The 21,001-nt window shown below is 37.4% G+C and overlaps 1 protein-coding gene across 1 annotated transcript in view; it reads right to left on the minus strand.

Annotated features, from left to right (window-relative positions):
* Positions 1–21,001, minus strand: part of LOC108778580 (tyrosine-protein kinase Drl) — a 75,611-nt gene that overhangs the window by 8,307 nt on the left and 46,303 nt on the right. Inside the window, exons 3-5 of the mRNA XM_018545798.1 lie at positions 15,543–15,813; positions 7,492–7,666; positions 1,957–2,161 (exon numbers count right to left, since the gene is read on the minus strand). Coding sequence (XP_018401300.1) covers positions 1,957–2,161; positions 7,492–7,666; positions 15,543–15,813 — 651 coding nt within the window. The remainder of the gene's footprint in view (positions 1–1,956; positions 2,162–7,491; positions 7,667–15,542; positions 15,814–21,001) is intronic.

A 21,001-nucleotide genomic window follows, 5' to 3' on the forward strand; every position in this document is an offset into this window, starting at 1 on the left:
CTCTCTCTCTCTCTCTCTCTCTCTCTCTCTCTCTCTCTTTCTCTCTCGCACCCGACAAAGTGCAGGTGATATCCAGAACCGGCGTTTCTTTTCCCGGGGAAATTAATGCAAAACGCTTGTTCCGAAGGAGAATAGCGCGAACAGCGCTCCAGCAACGCGATCTCATATTTATTCGACACTTTTGCGCGACCCACACTCCAGTCTTTGCGCACTTTACAGGAAGATACTCTTCGGAGGATGACAAGTAATAGCGGCGGGTAATAGCACGTGCTTCAAAACGGTAGTTAAAACGAAGCGGCGAACCGTGACACGTGGCGATTGCGTGTGCAGCTAGTTATTGAAATCGACCTTTACCACTTGCGTTTTGCTCGTAAATGCCGCAGTGTGTATAAACGTCGCGTTACTCGCGAAGATTATCTATGAATTGCTTTATCTATTCCTAAAGGTAGTCCTATAAATTATCAACTCGTGTTTTCGACGAGCCATTTGTCCAGATATTTTTAATTGAACAAAACACATTAGATTGTCTTATAAAAATAACAATTTGCAAAGAAATGATTGTATATTTTCATAAAAATTATATCTGTAATATAATAATGAAATTTGATCGCAGTATTTTAAGTTAAACGTATTAAATATAATTTTTCTAAAGTGCATTTGTCATTCCTGCTTTGATTTCGATTTAATTCACATTAAGCTTTATTAATTAATTGAAGCCTGTATCATTTACAGATGTGTATATCGTAATATCGTATATAACAGAAAAAGAGAAATCAATTTAATATATTGATAAATCAAACGCGACATAACTGGCCAGAAGTTTTTAGTTGCCTTTGAAAATTTCAGTTTTATCGAAAAGAATTATATGGTATTTTTTAAAGAAACGGAACCAACGAAGCGTTTGATGCGCCAAACATTTCGTTTTCCTAAATGCGAACTCAAAGATATGAAAGGGATCAAAGACGCGATCAGCAGTTGTGTCAAAGCAACGATAGAAGGAAGCAAGGAACGAAAGAGATTTCGTTCGCTTGAAACGAAAGAAATCGACTAGCATGCCTCAGAAAATAGAAGGAGAAGCGAAAAAGGCACTACGCGTATAGACCTTTTCCCTTATGTCTCAGAGAGGGAGGTTGAGAGTTGTAAGTCGGTGGGTTTAGAATCGCTGAATAAAGAGCCGAAGGGTTGGAAAGGGTTGGGCGCCAAAGTTGTCCGTGGAAAGCGGCTCGCTCGGCCGCAAACTCGATAAAGTTGCGAGGCGCGGCACTCGTTGTGTATACGGGACGAGACGAGACGGTACAGGACGGGATGCGGGATGAGACAGGAGGAGGAGTCGTCTCGCGCTGCTTCCGCTTCCGGTAGTCGATGGCAGACGCGGAGTTCGCGATAGTGAAGTGGAAGGAACGACCGGGAGAAAATCGGATTTCCTGATGCGCAATACGAGTTACGCGTCCGTCGTCGAATCTGTTTCACGGGCTGTTTCCTTGCGATTAAAAAAATCGCGAAGCGTGCGAGTATAATATAGAATAGTATGATAAAAAATTAAGTTTTGCATTATTTATCCATTAATTATTATCCAAGTTACACTCTTGTGACTTATTGTTTATTATCTTAAGAATCAAATCTTTGATTAATTCTAAAAATAAATTTTTATTTAATCTCTTTAATTAATCTCTGGCAATTTAAAACTCACATATTTTAATTTTAATGTATCCAAAGAATGTTGATATTCTGATCACATATTGATTAAAAAAAGATTGGACCAGATTAATTAAAAAATGCTTTGAAGCTAAAATTCTATGTCTCATTTATACAATACAGTATATGATAGAAGTAATTCTAAAAGATAACGACTCTAACTTTGTATGAATATAAAATAGCAGTTTTGACACTTCGTATACATTTTATAGTTTCGAATATATTGTTTTGCTATATCTGTCAAATCGTATCATCGCATACCTGGCTGAGATGCGTCACGTGGCTCGCCGCGTAGTAACTGGCTCTGGAACCGCATGGCCTCGCATACAGCGGCTCGAGGTCGGCGATAGTAGCGTAACTTCCGGAATTCGCACTTCCGGGTCGTGGGTCGACTCTAACTAAAACGGAACTCCTGGCCAGGCCACCGGTGTCGGCCGCGGAGTAACTGCAGCAGGGCAGAGTTTTCCTGAAAGGACGAAAGGATCTCTGTAGCAGCACGATTGTTACAACCCGGGTTAATTATCGTTACAATGGCGCGAGACGCGTTGTCCCGTAAAAGCAGGAGCTCGAATAATTGCGGGAGCTCCGGATTCCACTGCCACAATGAGACGATTTTGCTGAAACAAATTTTAACGCTGCGCAAAGTCCACAAATCCAGGAATTCGCCCACGATTTTGGTCGACGCGTCACCGAGAGGATTATTTTAGTCGATGATCTTCGTAGTGTGTTTTCAAGTAGAAAATTAAGCTTTTTCAAATTCATAAATATTATCTCCTTTTACGTTACAGCCAATCATCCGACAATAATTATATGATTATAAATAGAGTTTAGTTACAATTGTAAGAAGGATTTCGTTAAAAATAATGCCACGTATAATTCAGATTTGTTATAATTTTATTGTTGAATACATTCGATGCTTCAGAAACATGTATAAGGTTTCGTTGTTATAGGATCACAAAATCTACACCGTAACCACTAATTTAACTGCTTTAATTTCGCCTGGGGATCACCGCGTAATAGGCTCTTTTAGCAAGCTTTCCCCCGGGAGGCTACTCAGGCAGCAATATGTCGAGATAAACGCGATTCAAATTACAACATCATTTATAAGATAGACGGTCACTTTACAAAGTCCGACGTATACATTTCTCTCATCAAAAGATAGAAAGGCATAAGTGGGAAGAACGGTGCATTATCATATTTCAGAGTACTCCATTCCGCGCCCTTTACATAACCGTCAACGAGGAATTATCTTCGACAAGAAGTTCCTCGAGTATTCACTCTCTATCTTTAGCTAGGAGGATTTACATCTCGACCCGGATGAGCTCTCGAAAAGCTCTAAATGATCCTCTCTTTCTCTCTGTCTTTCTCTCCTTCGTATCATCAACGATCTTCCACGAGAAGACGTATCAATTCCATTTTACCTTAAAGAACCGTTCTTGTATTCTTGAAATTTAATCGATTGACTTTTAAATTCATATTATATTTCTATTTTGAATTGGTGATTTAATTTTTCAATTGTACTTATTTTGACTTGTTTTTTTTTCCATAATGTAGGATTGACTATTTAGATATAAATATAATAGCTTTAATATTTCTCTCTAAAAACAAAAATATATTGTTTAAATGAATTAAAATAAAATGAAATAAAATATGATGTAAAAAATAAAATAGAGTATAAGAATTTTAAATATGCGATATATTCATCTATAAAAAGTATCTATAAAAAGACAATGTGAGTCTAGCACGTTGTCAGTGCAAAACTAATCATTATTAATAATGCTTTTGAAGCTTTCACGGATATTACCTTTAAAGATACCAGAAGGTTTGCGGATTATCATGTTTTTATTCATTGCTAATGCCAATATTTTGTGAACCTTGACGTTCACTTCATCAGCGCTCCTCGCCCTGATGACGTGAACGTCAAGGTTCACGAAATATTGGCATTAGCAATGGATTTTAAACACGGCGATAATCCGCAGACATTATGATACTAATTATTATTAACAATTTAATTTACATAAATGCTTCCGAACATTTAGATTCTCACAGAATCATTCTCAGTGGACAAACGACTTACAATGATTTTCTTTACAATCAGTCTTGTTTCCATTCGTCAGTTAATCTAACACAGTATTTAACTGACGAATGAGAACATAACTGGTTGTAAAGAAGATCATTTATAAATGTGAATTTATTCGTTTGAGTCTCTTTAAAGACTTTGTTAATTTTTAAATATGTACTAGTAATAACAGAAAAGAATTTTGGTGATATGTATGCGTTTCCAGAAACAGAAGCAAAGAAAAAGAAACACAAAGGAAAAGACGGAATGACGACTGAAAAATATCAGCTAGAAATAGGAGAGGATATTTTTAGAGATTTATTGGCCATTTTGTGCATGTAAATCTGCCGCCGAACGAATTCGCTAAAAAGACGAACGACAGAAAAACGCGTACAGCCATCGATTTCAAATATCCCCCGTTCGCTCGTTCGTGCCCATTTATTTTTACGCGACCCTTACGGAAACGTTTCGCGGCCAGATCGACTTCCGACGAATCCGTCTGTGCCTGTGAAAGCAAGCCCTCGCCTCGCCAGGAACAGAAACGTTAAAGTGTCGTTCGGAAAGTAATATCACTTTTGTAACTCGCGAGCAAGTATTTGCGTTGAAATTTCCATAGATTGAAAATTTATGGCGAAACCGATGACGTGTTCGCCACGATATTATCAGTCCTAAGGAGAGCTAACTTTTAATATAAGTTATCAAAAAAATATAACGGCGCACGCGAATATTTTTATGTTATATGTATATTCTGATATTTATTACGGAAAAGCTAATCGAGTCAATACTGAAATACAAAAATAAACATCTCATCGGAGGGAATCGAAAAGTTGGAAGACTGCAGCAAAGTCTCGACGTGAGTTTCGCGAGTGGCGTAACTCCTAAGAAAACTTTTCGCTGCTTGCCGAATCTCGAGAAGGCGCCTTTCGTACATCGTGCAGTTCGATGCAGTAAGGAGGGCTTACGAGAGACGAGGGTGGCCGTGTTCGTTCGAGCGTACGGATGTAAAATCTGCAGTTTTATCCGCCGGTGAGGGTGTACGTGAAACGTAGAGACGTAAGAAGAGCTAGGAGGAAGACAGACAGAGAGAGAGAGAGAGAGAGATCAAGGAAAGCAAAGAACCGTCGTTTCTTCGCGTGTTATCAGGGTGGGGAGCCTCAAAAGAGCTAATATATTCCGGGACTCTGAGAGAGACAATTGGCCTATTGGGAGGAAAGAAGAGCGAAAGATGATATAAAATAAGGGTGCGTCCCTCCCGTGAATTCCTTATAAAGGCCACTTTGCCATGCGATAAATATTTGATGTCTTCCGATGCGAGATCACATTGTTACGGATGATCGCGTTCGATCGCATTCGCATCACGCACCAACCAATTGCGTGTTGTTTGTTCGAGCGAACATCTGTTGCTTTCTTTTTCGTATGCTACGGTCAGTGCCGCCATGGTGGGATTTCAATTCTGCGACAGATCGCCGGGTAATATTTCAATCTCTCGTAAAATAACGTCGGAGTTAACGTAATATATTTTCCTATCGTTGCGTTTCCGCGTAGTCCGATATAGAGATTGTTTAAAACAACGAGAATCAAGGGGGAAGGATAGATATCCTTTAAAGGTAATTATAGTAGGTAATCTAGCGAGTATTTATAATGAAACATTATTTTCTATTGCTTTATATCTGTATCAAAAAGTTTTCTATCTCTACGATGATAATTAAATTTTTTAAATAATAATGTTATTAATTATCATGGAAGAGAAAATCTGTGCAATAAGTATTTCATATAAATACGAAATAAATGTGTAACAATACACACACACACACACACACACACACACACACATACACTAGCAAAATTTGTAGAAAGAACAAATCCCTCTCCTTACCATTTAACGAGAAAAATTCGCAACGGAGAACATCAAAAGAGCTAATAAATATCCGGGTAAAAGACAATTCTCCCTCTTTGAGACAAATAGGGGAAGGGAAGGAAATGGCAGTAAAGTGAAGCAAGAGTAGCTTTGTTTCTATCCTAATTCCCTGGCAGCATGGTTTCTATCTCATTCAAGTTCCTCGATTATGCACCTCGAAATAGAGGCACTGGAATGGAACATTCGATGTGCTAAAGTATAAAATAATTACAGTGAAAGTAACGATCGAACTTTAAAGGCAGGCGGATAGAAGTTTTCGCATAATATTCATCGTTAATGAGGGGAATGGCGCTAGAATGGCGATCCGCTCGTTTAACGAGAAAAATTCATGATGAGGATTTTCAGAGGGCTCAATATATTCGGGCAAAGACAATCAGTAGACGGGAAAACGAGGGGCAATCCTATTAAAGGATAAAAAAGGATTTAAAAATAATAAAACATGGAAAAATTAGAAACATGCATAAAAGTTATTCTATCTTATCATAATGAAAATTTATGCTGCATGAGCATAAAATAAGAAAGACTGTAGTATATTTTCGTACTTTAAATGGAGAACAGAATAAAAATGTATAAAAAAAAAGACTGAAAAATTTTTACGAATGTTAAATCTATAGTGTCTTTTTTTGTACTGTCATTTTATACTAAAACAATGGTTAAATTTGACACTGTATATCAATTTAACGCTATATAATGTCAAATTGATTGACTGCATAATTTATTTAACAATGTGTGTAATGTTATAATAATTAATGTGATCTCAAGAAAAATCGAAAACGTTATTAATTTGAGTAAAATGGTACGATAAGTCTACTTGAGATTCAACTTGTGCATGTACGCGGTAAAGAGCGGTCGACGAGCAAAAAAGAAAACAACGAATATGGGAAGAGAGGTAAAAGCGGATCCTCTCGACCCTTCTAACATCCTCCTTACATTCTCTCTCGCCGAAGATCCCAGATACGAGAAAGGGGGTGCGCATAGCTATGCAATAAAATGTCGGCTGCCGTGCCAAGCGACCGACGGATCACCGGCGGCTTATTGAAAGGATATTTCATTCGGACGAGTTCCTCCTATCCAGCTTATCCACGCGAATTTCCCGCGGGGGTGCGGAAATCTTTCTGTCGCTCTCCCTTTGCACCCCCCTCGACTGGTTTTGCGGTCGCAGCGTCGAGTACGTCTCTCGTGCTCGGCAGAAAATTCAGGACGACGTCGCGAAATTCGCGCCCGCGATACTTTTCGCTTGAATGATTTCGCCGAAAATGAGAGCGCCGCGCGGTACATAGAAAATCCGCATTTACGACGCGTCTTACGGCGACGTCTTACGTAATGAAAATCTTTTCCTCGAGCATTTATTTTTGTGTGCGACCGAGCGCGCGATCTTTAGAAACGCGAATTTAATAAGCGACAAAACGAGAAGTCGGATGGCGGTCCACGTTATTCCATCGTGTCGCTTTCTTTCTGTCGCGGACGTCGCTCGGAAAACCGCGTTTCACTGGTAACGTGTTTTTGCGAATTTATTACTATCTCGTTACTTGTGTTTTACTACTACGTTTTTAATATAATGTGCACATCTTGTTAATTCTAAAGAAGCAAAGATTAAGATAAGGAATTTACGGAACTGAGCCATTCATCGCTGGCTTGTATTTGAAAAACCTTTTGTTCTTTTAGAATGGAATTTCTCAGACTTCCCCATCCTTTTAATCTGGGCTGTTTAAATGCGAAAACGGGAGATGAAGATGCAACAACATTAAATTTGCGGTACTCAACTAAATGCTTAATCTTGTCAATCAAAAATATTATTCACTGATAAAATTTTACTCACTGAGATTCTTGAACTCGCGCTTTGCTGTTGCGAATGTATAACGCACTGGCAACACTGCCGACGACCAAAATTAAAGCGCAAGCACAGGTAGCAGCGATGTAGAGTGCACCGGCACCATTCGCGAGTGGATCGGGTTCCAAACGCACCGAATCATTGCTGGGAGGAGTCTCGACACCTGTAAATACAAATCAGCGCTGTTAAATTTATAATGTCAAATTATACCCATAATTTGAATTATTTTTAATCATGTCATTTTCGCCACTGTTCAATATAAATTTGATTAAAACAATGCAGTTAAACAATTTAACTCAAGAAAATAAATTATATTTGAATAAAATTTAGTATTTTATTATTTACTGAGTGTATATATGTTAATATATTTATTTTGAAACAGCCACAGAAATGGATTTATTTACATTTTAACACATATGGAAGTTAAACATAACAAAATATTATTTAACTCTTAATTAGGGATTGGATCGCTATTGTTCTTTTGAGATTTAATAGTGGGTAGTTAAACTTTTTTTTTTCATGCGTATTTTATATCTTACGCAGTCTTGTTAACAAGAATAAAATGGACAAAGTATTGCTTCGTTCAACAAATTTTAGTTATTGTTATAAATAAATTGAATATAATTAAATTAATTAAAAAAGAAAAACAATATTGATTTCATTTTTCCGGAAATAAATTTTCCAGTGTCGAACTGAAGTATATCTGTCGAGTTTTAATTTGCCAAAGAGCAGGTAAATAATATGTATGACATAAACAACGTCAATATGTAATTTAATTTGCCTTTAATTTTATTTTATTTTCAATAAAAAAATAACTGATATCGCAATTCGCGTATACCCTCTTCACATTTTGTTCAACGGTTAAGTTTTTATATTCATATTCGATCTGCAAAACTCGCATGGCCACCATTATAGTATCGGCAATCCATTTTGTCAATTGGAGCATTGGCACTCAAACCACGTGCTCGAGATCCGAATCTATCGGGTGAAGCCCTTGGACACTGATCGAGCTATTGTTTATACGTATTGCAGTACTATCGAACGGGTGGGAATATCGACGAACTATGGAAAGTGCTCAAAGAGCTCTCACTTTGATGGCGAATCGTTGCCCGCAAACCACGAATTTTCCAGCAAGTATAGCCACCATCGCGATTTCGTTCGATTTACTTTTATCTCGCATAGCAATTTCTCACACGCTATGGTTATGTGCCACAGGTATTAACCATTTTATCTCGTTGGATTGTTATTCTTAACCACAAACTGCTTAAGCTACAAATAGCATTTAAATTTAATACGTTTCAAATCCTTCCTATATTTAACATTTTATTCGTTCGGAAAGGAAATTCTATCTGATATTGGAACACTACCTTATTCTCTCATTGTCACTTTACAGTTAGATTTAAATATAAGATTTGTAAGTTCACTTTCTATATTAATTATAATAATTGATGAAGACACTCTGTGAGCCGAAAAGTATTATATATCAGATTTGCTGTTTTATTAAATGATTAAAAAGAATCTACATATTTAAATATCTTATTTGCTCATCTCATAGTTCGTTTTAAATATTGATATTTTGTTTTGCAAACAAATAAGCTTATATGATTGTTTAAGATTTTATTATTTTTTATATATAAAATTCCGAATTTTTAAATTTATATTTTGATCGTAAAATCCATAGAATATTTTCTCAAGTACTTTTACATCACTCGTCACTCGGGTTTCATGAATTACATTGTGATGCGATTTCATGGAGATGTTACTTTATTAAAATACATGTCTCATAAGAAATCTCAACGAATTAGTCAAACTCAGTTGGCGTTTCTCTCGTTTCTCGCGGGGAAGTCTGAAAGGACGAGTTTGTCGAGACTTTTTCCTTCGTTGCATCACGCGTTTACATTTTCCCGCCGGTACTTCGCTTTCTGATATTTCTTTTCTCTCTATCCTTTTGTGCACGTTGCGAGAAGAAAAGACTCGGATCGAACGGGCGGCGCCTTGTCGTCTCTTATAAAGGTAAATAACGTGGCCTAGACGGAGGAACTTTAGCGCGAGGGCTCAAAAGCTTTCAAGAACCAAGCACGTCAGCCCCGACTAGGATATGCCGAGGAAAGGGACGCATCCTTTCGGAGCGTCATGATAAAATTAAGTAAACTCCATCAACTCTTAACTCGTCCCCGAGATTATAGTGTCGCATAATCCCTAAATGCATTCCTTCATCGGCATGGCCTGTCTGAAATCTAAAACAACTCTTCGTTCTCAGCCAACTTATTTTCTTATGTACACCATAAGCGAGTAAGGTCGCCATTATCACATTCTATTTCTCTCCTCGTTTACAACTCGCGCGTAAGTAATTATTTCTTACACAAGATATATATCACAGAACTGTCATATCTCTTTATACAAATTCCTAGTTTATACTTTCCTCCTTCAATTTAATGGAAATTTTAATTACGAGTCTTGACTTGAAATTTGTTAGTATTCTCGCTCTCTTGTGTTTTGCTGAATAAAGGCTGAAAATATATGAAACGTTCTTAAATTTTAGGAAATGTTAATGCCGAACCTTTTTTCATTGCATTTTCAATAATCAAAGCTGAATGCCAGGTTCTAACAACAAAACATTCGTACATTTTTCTTCTATTGTTATTTGAAAGCTGCAGCTTTTTGTTACAGAGCAATCTCATTCGAGTAAGTAACGTTGGTTACTGAAATAAAAAAATCCTACGATGTACTCTCTGAAATGTTCGTTAAGCTGTAGGTCGTAGTGTAGTCTGTAGTGCATTAAAAGTACGCATTGCTTGCGGCGTGAGAAAATTCCACCTCGGAAATTAAGACTTAATATAATACATAGTCATTATAAAATTCTTCTTTCTACAGATAAGAAAACAAGAAACCGTCAGAGATTAAATAAATAATTTATTGATGCTATGTTGAATTATTAATATGTACTATATTTCAAGAAATATCATTTTTTATACATTTTCATTTTTATTATAAAATATTCTGCGATCTTTATTTTAATTTAATCTTTCGATTAAAATTTCGTCCATATACAGCTGGAGAATATTTTGTATATTACATGTTTCAAATTCTTATGTTCATTAATTATTGTACTTTATGATATTACAGAAGTGATTGATATTTAAATGTTTAAATAATTGTGCAATATATATATTTTTTTCAATTTGGATTTTATTTGTTTTACCGTTGCATCACCGCTTTTTCATGTTTTTATAAAAATTGTAAACGCAGTTTTCTAATGAATACATTACTGGTTGCAATAAAGTATAATATTTAACTTATTTTTTCTCCCTCGCTCATTTCCTTGTTTCATAAAGGACGGAAAAAAGCTTCTTGCCTTTGCTAAGATAACGTAAACCAAGCAGGTTGCATGATAGCCGAAGTAGAGCATCGCGAACACGAGTTACGAAGACGAGCAAGACGAGAAGGAGTTAGCTCGAGCGCGATGAGACGTGCGCAGGAAGAAAAAGTTAAATAAATCGTAGCAGTCTTCGGCGGCTGTGTACTGTAGTTTCTCAGGGGCAAAACTCGCATCGTTCCTTTGCACGGAGTCCTTCCATCTTTCTAAAATGTTCCTCTCACACGCTACGACGCGTCCGAAATACAAACAAGTATCTTTGAGAGATTTCTACAATTTCTGCGAAAGAATTCTAGAATTATATAACTATGTCAGATTTCGCAATATATATTTCTTGGTACTTCCCGTGATATCACTAGCTTCTCTGAACACACATTACGTTATAACTCGGTTTTCTTTTACAATTTGTAATCTATTACTAGTTTTACTGTTTACGTAAGATTGCTGTACCCATTATGTTTTTATGGCTTACACTGTTAAATTTATGTCAAATTATACCCAATTTAAATCTTTTTTAATTATTTCTATATCGTCATTGTTCGTATTCAATATGTAATTTAATTAAAATAATGGAGTTGAACAATTTATCTGAGGAAATATATTAAATTTGACTTTAATTTAGTTTATTATTTATTAAGTACATACATTAACATGGACGTTGTTTATTTTGAAACTAGCAATAAGCAAATCAAACCAAGAAATGGATTGATTTATATTTTTATACGTATAAAAGTTTAAAGTAACAAAATGTTATTTAACTCGAGGGATGGGATTGCTTCTGTGATTCTTTATGAAATATCATCGTGTAACAGATAACGTAATCTTCATTTTATACGATGGTTCGAAGCTATCGTAACAAGGATAAGTAATCGATCATGTTGCTCAAAGTACTCGAAGAACAGTGGAGTACCTATCGACGTAACTTAGCGCAAGCGAGACGCGCGCCTTCGAAACTTCGAGACTTAAGAGCGACTACGGAGTCAGGAAGGCGTGTTAAGAGCGACTGCGTATCTCAATTAAATCCGGGCGAGCTATGCTATCTGCTACCATCAAACAGACCTTAACCGAGATTTACGGAGGCCCAGAATTAAGTCTCCGGAGGATTAACAGGATGACCCTCCACGAATCGCATTCCCTTATTCGCCACGAGCTCTGTGGACTTTAGAAACAAATTTGGTCATGCTGAGAGGCTTACGTAAATCACAGAATTGCGGTCTTTTCAAGCATCACGCTATATGTATGCTTATTTTATGTTGTGGAATGAAACATTTCAATTTATCGAAAACAATTTAGAAAAAGAAAATATTGCGCTCACGTATGTTGAATATTCCAAATCTAGGATTATGTCAGATAAAATTTTTTTACTAGCGTCGCTTTCGTTCGAAATATTTTTTTCGATACTTTTCACATAGTACACACTCACGCTTGCAAAACTTGCAAAAAATACTCGATAATTCAAAACGTCAACATTTTTCGAACATATTTGAGATGTAAAATAATTTGAATATTCGAATAAACAACGTAAAAATCTGAAAAAATAGAAAATGTCACGTATTGAAAACGATGTATACTGTCGTTTCAATATATATATACATATAAAAAAAAAGTAACACTTAAATACGCTTTCAGTCCGTTAGATTTGTCGAAGACTGAAACCGTAGATATTAGAGTAGCTAGAAGTTGAGGATTAAGAGAATCAGTCTAGATTACTGAATCTTTTATTTTCGATTTGACAGCGGATTCTCAAATACATATATATATATAGAATTCTGGAAAATACAAACACATCGAGTATAGGGTCTCCATATATAGAGAATTCGATTATTTCTCAAGTGAGATCTCGAGGTGCTTTCAGATTGCAGCAGGACCTCTCGAGCTCGAGACGATCGCCGAAGGACTCGTCAGAGCCCGGCTAGTACTTTGGCGATGCGGGAGCGAACGAGGAAGAAGCAAATTCGACAAAGCAGGAAATCTGCTCTTGCGGGACGCGACTAAGGTCCTCACCGCGGAGGCGCTTACTTATTTTCGTCCTTCTTCCTGCCTTTCTCGCGCACCTCTGTCCATCTACTTCGTTTTTCTACGCGGCCGACCCTCTTGATCTTCAGCGAGGGTGGGATGGATCTTCTGCCTTCTCTTCTCTTTCATTAAATACACCGACCCCCGGCGAGATTCAATTTTACTCGGTGGATTGCTTTTTGTTGTACCGTCGCCTGCTTCGGTAACCGGATCCGGATCTGCGCTGCTTTCTCTCTCTCTCTCTCTCTCTCTTTCTTTCTTTGCTGTTTCTTTCCTTTCCTATTTCTTTTTCTTCTTTTGTCTCTTTCTCTTTATTGTCGCTATTCTCTGGCGTCGGGTTGTTTCCCGTATATATCGCGTAAACGCATGTATTTTCCGACACGAGCAATATTCAATTACACTACGGTGTGTAGTTACTTGAATGTTCGCCAAGTTTTACGATAATTGTACGTAACATATAATTAACATGATAGTAACGTAATATAATAATAAAAGTAATTAATTAAAAAATCTCTATTTGATTTTTGATTTCATATTTATTTAATACTCTTTATATAGTTTGGAAAATGTAACGCAAAAAATTATTTTCAATTTTAAAATGCATTTCTTTCATATTTTTCTTATCCGATGAAATCACCTTTTTTTTTTTATCGGAAATCAATATTAGTTTTCTTCTCATATTTTAAAAGAAAAAATAAAAATTAAAAAAATATAAGTAATAGCACTACTTTTCACCATGGTTCTGATTTAGTTGCTTGCGGAACTTTTATCGAAAGCTGCATGCAAAATTCGCTTTAGTCACACAAAATCTGATATAGAGTATTGATAAATTATTATGGGGCGCGAGAGGAACGAAAATCAAAGTTATTTGCCAGATTGCATTCATCGCTGCTGCGTGGCTTGTTTTTTCAGGAAACATACATTTTCGAGGTCGCATGAGGTTTGCGGAGACGAGAGAGCTGCCTGTGAAGTACCATGAGTACAAGCTTACGAGCACCCTTGTCGGAAATGGTGCGGAAATTACGTTTGTACCCTCGCCCGAGTCCGTTATTTCCATTTCTCCCACATAATGTAAACTGAACGTATATTTTATATATATATATATAAAATTTTATTATTTAATCATAATTACTTAAACGACCGTAATTTGCATTGCATTTATAATACGATGACATTTATTTAGGAAAACCCCCAAGATTGACGTATATTTCGAGTTTGCTATAAAATAAATTACTACTTGGAAATTGTAATCACCAATAATTGTATTCCATTATATTATTAAAAATATCGCATATATATTTTATATCCTATCAACTGCAGCAGAATATAAGCTACTTCTCAATAATACGTCGTCATATCAACGTGGTTAGCTCGCAGCTGCTTTATTTTGCATTTCAAAAACAGTTGTTGTTATTCTTTTCATCGCATTATAAACATTTAACATCACGACGTCAAAGTTATCAGTTCGGAGCAGAGTTTATAAATCGCGTGGATAAATTGAGTTTGCGCGTGACGCGAAATGAATGCGCGTTTCTGTTTTAATCGCGACCGCGTCGAAACTGTCTCGTCGTAACGAAGATATTCAACCGGGTTCGCGAACGCGCTAATTAAATCCGAGATTACGTAAACGAAATAATTATCAACAGACTGCAATGGCGTTAAAGTGTAGATAAACAAAAGCGTGTTTCATTGCAAACCGCTTGCATAGCAGGACATTCACAAGCGAGTAACGTATGTTATATAGATTACAAAGCTTAAATAGTATTACCCTTTGAAATGGATCTTCATATAATACACTGTAGATCAATATCGCCATTGAAAATAACAAGGCACAGAAATCCCCACAAACCAGCGTGATATTGTAACCATTAATTAACGTGTTTCATGAATTATTAAAAAATTTATTTAATTTATACAATTTTGGATATTGTATTGTATTATAACAAAATTTATTGATTAATTAAGGGGGATGGGGATTATGTGGTTATTAAATAAATATAAATCTGAAAGATAGGGAGAGAGCGAGAGGAGGAAGAGAAAGAGAATCGCATAAACATTATTCAGAACCGAAAAGAGGAGTTACAATGTTAATTACGCCAGTAAAACGCCACTAAGCGGAAGAGTTAAATAATTCACACTTTAGCGTTTTCATATTTTAAGTGAGACAAACAGCGCGCGTCTCGTTATGATTTTTTCATGGATTCTGAATAAAACAAGCGGAAGAAAAAAACGAGTTCCTTCAACGCAAAAAAAATCATATCACAGGATCCGGATCTAATTGTCGGTTAATGCGTGGCTACCATGAGAATCGTGGGATTTCAGATCGTATGTAAAAAAAATTCCATGCGTAAGAATAATGAAATAAAGATCCCGTGTTTTCTCATGTACGAGAATAATAAAGTGCGGTTAGTCCTTGTGGACATTTTTTAAAATTATCAAAGCGATTGTTTGCAAGCATAAACCCGATGGCATGTACAAAAAATGTAAAGCAAGACATTAACAGTAAGAAAATCTTAACATTGGATTGGTCAATTAGCTTACTGCTTAAGTCTTACTGTCTTACGTTTTTGCATGTGCCATGGGCTTAACCCACGTCACGCGCGAAATGCCGCGAACACCGCCGATAGTTGGATGCACCTGCACGTACCTTTCAAGCAGATCTTGTTCCTCTTGAAGACCAAGACGGTGTCATTGTACCTGGTACCGGGTGGCGCCGTGACATTCAATCTAAGCGCTAAAGGAATTTCGGCGCTAACGACACCCGAACACGGTAATCTGATCCTGAAAACCTGCAGAGTGACCGGCACCTCGCCTTGGGCAGACACGTTCACCCTTGGTGGTAACAACGCCATCATCCCAGAAGATGGTCCACCTGGTACGCCCACCACATCATAATCCAGTTCCATCGAATATCGTAACTGAAAAGGAAAATGTCCCTCAAATAATTTGACATTCGGCAGACAGAAATCTTATATACGTACATTGCTATTACATTGCTTTGTAGATACAGTTTTTCTCTCTAAAGCACACTTTAGACGATTTATAATTCGCGCGACTAAATTCAAGATAGAATTCTACTTATAATTTTATGTATCGGATATTCTAAATATAAATGTATATCCTGATATATTTGTGTAAATGTGAATTTTACTTCTTCAATCGTTTCTGTGTTACACGATGCGCCAAATTAAAAATAGAATTTTGTTCCGAATTAGGTCGTAAATTATAAATCGTTAAAGTGCGCTTAAAATATTTTTATAGAGTCTTACTCTTGAAGATTGAAAATTGCGCCACTCTTTTTCAAGACCGGCTCAATTTTCGCTCTTTAGAGTGAGATTTACTTAGAAAATTAAGGTAGGTTAAATTCTTAAAAGAAGTCATTTACGCTCGTGTTTCAACGCAAACTTTCTCCTCGCGCGCCGATATTTCGTACTGGAAAGGTATTCCGGTTATCGTCCACCGAACGATATGCTGGCACGTAATAAAAATAGCGCGCGGCGTTCATAACTCATGAAAATGCCAGACTCGCGGTCCCTTCTCGCGGCCACCACATATACGATTGCGCATATTAACGTTATAGATATATGAATATATATCGCCGTCGTATCGGTAGGCATGCGATATTTCACATTAAATCCCGCACGTCGGTCTATTCGTATTTACTGCCGCCTATCTCGTAACCTTCGAGTCCGAGTCGAGCGAGTCCGCATCGTGGTAAGCAGTCGCGATCCTGGAAGGCACGACTGCACCACCCCCGTTCTGTCATTCGAGATTGGTCCCCCGTGCGCGACGAGGGAAGGACGAGACGGGGTGGCGGTGATTAGTGTGTTCAGACACGCCACAAGTTTTACGAGGTGGCATAAATAACCTGGTTAGTGCTTCGTGATGCGGTGTCAACGGAAAGGCGACTCCACCCTCTCGCAAGCTGCCGGCTCTCCGGTAATCGTCGTAATCGTCGCGCTGGGGGGTCGCGGTGGCGTGACACCTGCCTATCGTACCCTCATGGCGTATACACTCGAGATCACGTACCTTTCTTTCTTTTCCTTCTCGCTCCCCCTCTTAGTATATTTATGATTTTTTTTTCCTACTCTTCGTGGTAAATCACGCGTGTACGCGGACATCGTGAGCGAGACGAATGGACCATGCACGTGTATCACGACACTCCCCGTGGAATATCCGTGTATATAAGATACCGCGTCCCTCTTCTTTCCTCCCCGTTTACGTCAGAGCTCTCAAATAACTCTTTGGAAGATCATTTCACACACAGCCCGAGCATTACCCTTTAATTACAGAAAGTGGCTCAATTTACGGTGGACGATTTATTTTGATTCAAGGATTGCAAAGGTATCACGCGAGTAATTATTCACAGTCGTTGATGCCGCGATAGAAAGAGATCGTGAGAGAATTATGGTTTCGAGCTATCTAACAGGATTTCTATTACTGTAATTTAATTAGAGTTAGGTATATTTGTACTAAACAATTTTTATTTACGTACCCCAACGAATGTAAACAATCAATGTGAATTTATTTTTACGTAATTAATTCGATACTTTTTGTATAGAATTAATTGCAGTGCATATATTTTTTTAAAGAATCTATTCAATAAACTTTCCATCGTAAATATGGGAGCCGTTAAAGCCCCTTCGGAAGCTCTTTCGGAAGGATAGACAAATGACGAATGGCATTTCCGATTTTCTTCAGCAGGCACGCAAGCTTTTTCATACTGATGAACGCTCTCGCTTTGGCATTCGTTCTAATTGACGGTAACTTAATGACGATGCGGTTGAATCGAGGACGCGCTGTTGAGGGTGGTTTCGAGACGAGACGCCGTTTGCCTCGTAATCGCTTCTCGAGGGTGGCGATGACGTGACATCTATCCGTCGCGTACAACCTGCCAGGGAATAAAACGTGTTTTCACCGTTCTACCTACGCGACGGGTAGTAATTGACAGAAGTGCCTCGTTCTCTCGTCAAAAAGCTACCCTTTTCTTTCATTGCCGCGCCGCCCTTTTCTCCCACGATAAATCAACTGCGTCCGGGCTAAACGCGTTCACGTCTCTCGGAATTGCTCTTCGAACTCTCGTCCGGTAGAGAGAAATGGTCGATATCGCTAAACAAATCTAGATTGATTTGTGGTGTGCTGCAAATGTATTTTATGACGCGAGACAAGAGTTATGGTGAGGCAAGAGTAGAATTAAAACAGAAAGTATCAATAACGTCAATTCCAACGAATCATAAAAATAGTCGCGTAGCAATCAATAAAGCTAAAGTAATAAAATTTCTTCTTCTTTTTCTTTTTCGTATAGTAATCAATTAATTTGATTACAGGAAAAATAATATATTTCTTTGGTAACATTACTACATTTGACAAAACAGTAACGAAAAGGTAGTAGTAAATATATTCTTTGTCCAACTATGCACTGAAAAAAATTTAATGAATTTTAATAAAATTTTATTTAAAAAGAACTGATGAAACGTTTATTTGTAGTAAATAAATATGTACTCAACACAAAATTCTCACCAAACAAATATTTACATTTAGTAAATATTTAGATAATAACTATTCAAACAAATGTTTATTATTTGATAACTTTTTTCAGTAGAAAAATACAATACAATGTGTTTTAAAAGAGAATTTCATTTCACGTCATATCAATCGAATTTAGAATTGTCTACTACTAACATCTCTAGTATTACATGTTTTTTCGATGAAAATTCGCGGAATAAATTGCAGATTTTGATCCTCCCCGTTCGATAGCGTTCGAAAAAGAGAGAAAGAATGACAGAATAGCGTAGGGTGAGACTCGAGTGATTTCCTGCAGCTGTAAGCGTTTGCTTAATATCTAGTCTCGGATTCCCGTAATAGCGTAAAAATGTTTGCTCAAGAGGCGTCCGTTCCTCTCGTCGTGTGCGCCCTTCTCGAATCCAGAAAGAACAGAATCATGGGCGCCGACATGGTTTCAGCGAGAGTGGCGCATGAGAAAAGTTTTCTTAGAAGGAGCTCAGAAACTTTCCTGCTTATATTTATCAATTAAAAAGACACTATAAGCAATATTAACTTCCGACATGCATGTTTCATTTCCCAATGAATTTTCGTACTTTACTCATTAAAACGACTTTGCGGGGTTCACCAACCCCTTCGGCGTGTACCTAATGAGTTTATCGCAGGTAGTTTGCATTCCTAAGGCTAGTTACAAGTTTCTCCGTTAAATTTTTCACGCCGACTTGATCCTCCTGGTCTGAAACAGTCAAGGGGATGGCAGCGCGTCCCGGTCGCGCTTCCCTGCGACGCGACGCCCATGAACGCGGAGAGATCGCGTGAATTGCGATCCATCAAACTTCTTCTGTATTTTCCGCGTGTCTCGTGCACGGGAGTGTACAAGAGTGCACATGTGAACTGAGCGTACACGCGTGTTTCTGTGTACAAAGAGCAAACTTCGATTCTGAAGAGACGACGACGACGAGAGGCGACGTGCGCCACCGCCATTGTTGCTGTCGATGAAAAGGAAGTCGTATAACACGAGGGAATCCTATCGTCCGACACCAGGAAGGAAACGCCCGTGGCTTTTAAAGGGACGAGGGCGTTTTCCACCCACCAGCCTGGTCTCCCCCGCCCTCGATTTATACCGAAATTATGCCGCGATTTTGTATTATCGGATAGCGCGGGGGAGAATATTAAAGGACGAAGCCAGGCTGATTTATCCCGGAATTATTCCCGGCTCGTATTATTCGCGTCCTTGTGTTATTCCAGTGAGCGAGCTCGCTGGTTGATTCGGCTGGATGCGCGTGAGCGATGAAAAATGTGCGGCCATGCGAAAAGTACGATGATAAACGCGGCATGAAGCGTACAGAAAAGGGTCAACGCCGCCGATCGCGGCTTCGGTGATTAATCGTGGCGCCAGGATTTTTGAGATAGGTTTCAATATCGCGGATCAGCCGAGCGTATGTCGTGAGCACTAATAAGTTTAGACATGATATTTCTTATCGATTCTTGACACGCACTGCTACGTTTTTGTCTGAAAGTTATATATAATTTATAGAGCAAGTATTAACTTGCATTACACTTCCATTACTCACGCGATATAATGTATAAGCAAGCTGAAAAAAAAGTTTTAGTAACTATAAAATTCCACGCATTTAATAAAAAGATGAAATCAATTGAATATTTTATTCATTTTAGATAAATATAAATTAAAATAAATTATACTTTAGATTTCAATCCGTGTTCAAGCAATCTATTGTCGTTAAAAGCGTTCGTTCTTTGATCATATCGAAAATTCATCCGATCCGTTATTTTAGAAGGTTTAACAACGTTACTTTCATTATCATAATAGCGAATTCACCGCGTACGCGCGTATTGAATATTATTTTTAAATCGTGAGAAAACACGTTAAGTAAATACACCGTAGTTATGTGTCGCATACATTTCCGTATAACTAAAAGTACACGGCTTCAACCGATATCCATTGGTGCATAAGCCACGAAATTAGTCACGTGTCGCTAAGCATTCGAAGCAACGATCGTGTAATTTTTATGGGAATTTTTTGATCGATCTTTTACACGATTGAACCCGTACGGTTTTCCCTCGTATCGTATCGGATGGTTGATTAAAACAGGGCATTTTCATGTCGTTTCGCGTAGATATATCTGCTTTCATTTTAAATTTAAATATGGCAGAGCAACAGTATTCTTCGTTAATCATGCAGTTCTAAATTATAAATTAAAATCTCATTCACTACAGAACATAATAATGACAATTTGATCAGATTTCACATACTATATATATGAAATCTGATCAAATTGTAAAATTTCATAAGATCACAATCATAAATATAATATCTTAATAAGCTAATATTAAAAAAGTATTCAGAATACAAGGCAATTTTTTTATCTTACATAATACATACGTAAGATATTTTATAGAAACAATAATTAAATCTAATTTACGTTTACTGGCCATGCTTTCTTACAATTTATCTGAAAAAAGACAAATAAAAAACTCGATATTCTTATAATAAAATATATTTTGCTAATTTCTTGTTTAATTAAATTATCTTGAATACTCGGTAGGATATAAAATTATATATATTCTACTCCCCCCCCCCCC

Source organism: Cyphomyrmex costatus, unplaced genomic scaffold (genome assembly GCF_001594065.2).
Source record: "Cyphomyrmex costatus isolate MS0001 unplaced genomic scaffold, Ccosl1.0 scaffold502, whole genome shotgun sequence".
NCBI classification, from domain to species: Eukaryota; Metazoa; Arthropoda; class Insecta; order Hymenoptera; family Formicidae; genus Cyphomyrmex; species Cyphomyrmex costatus.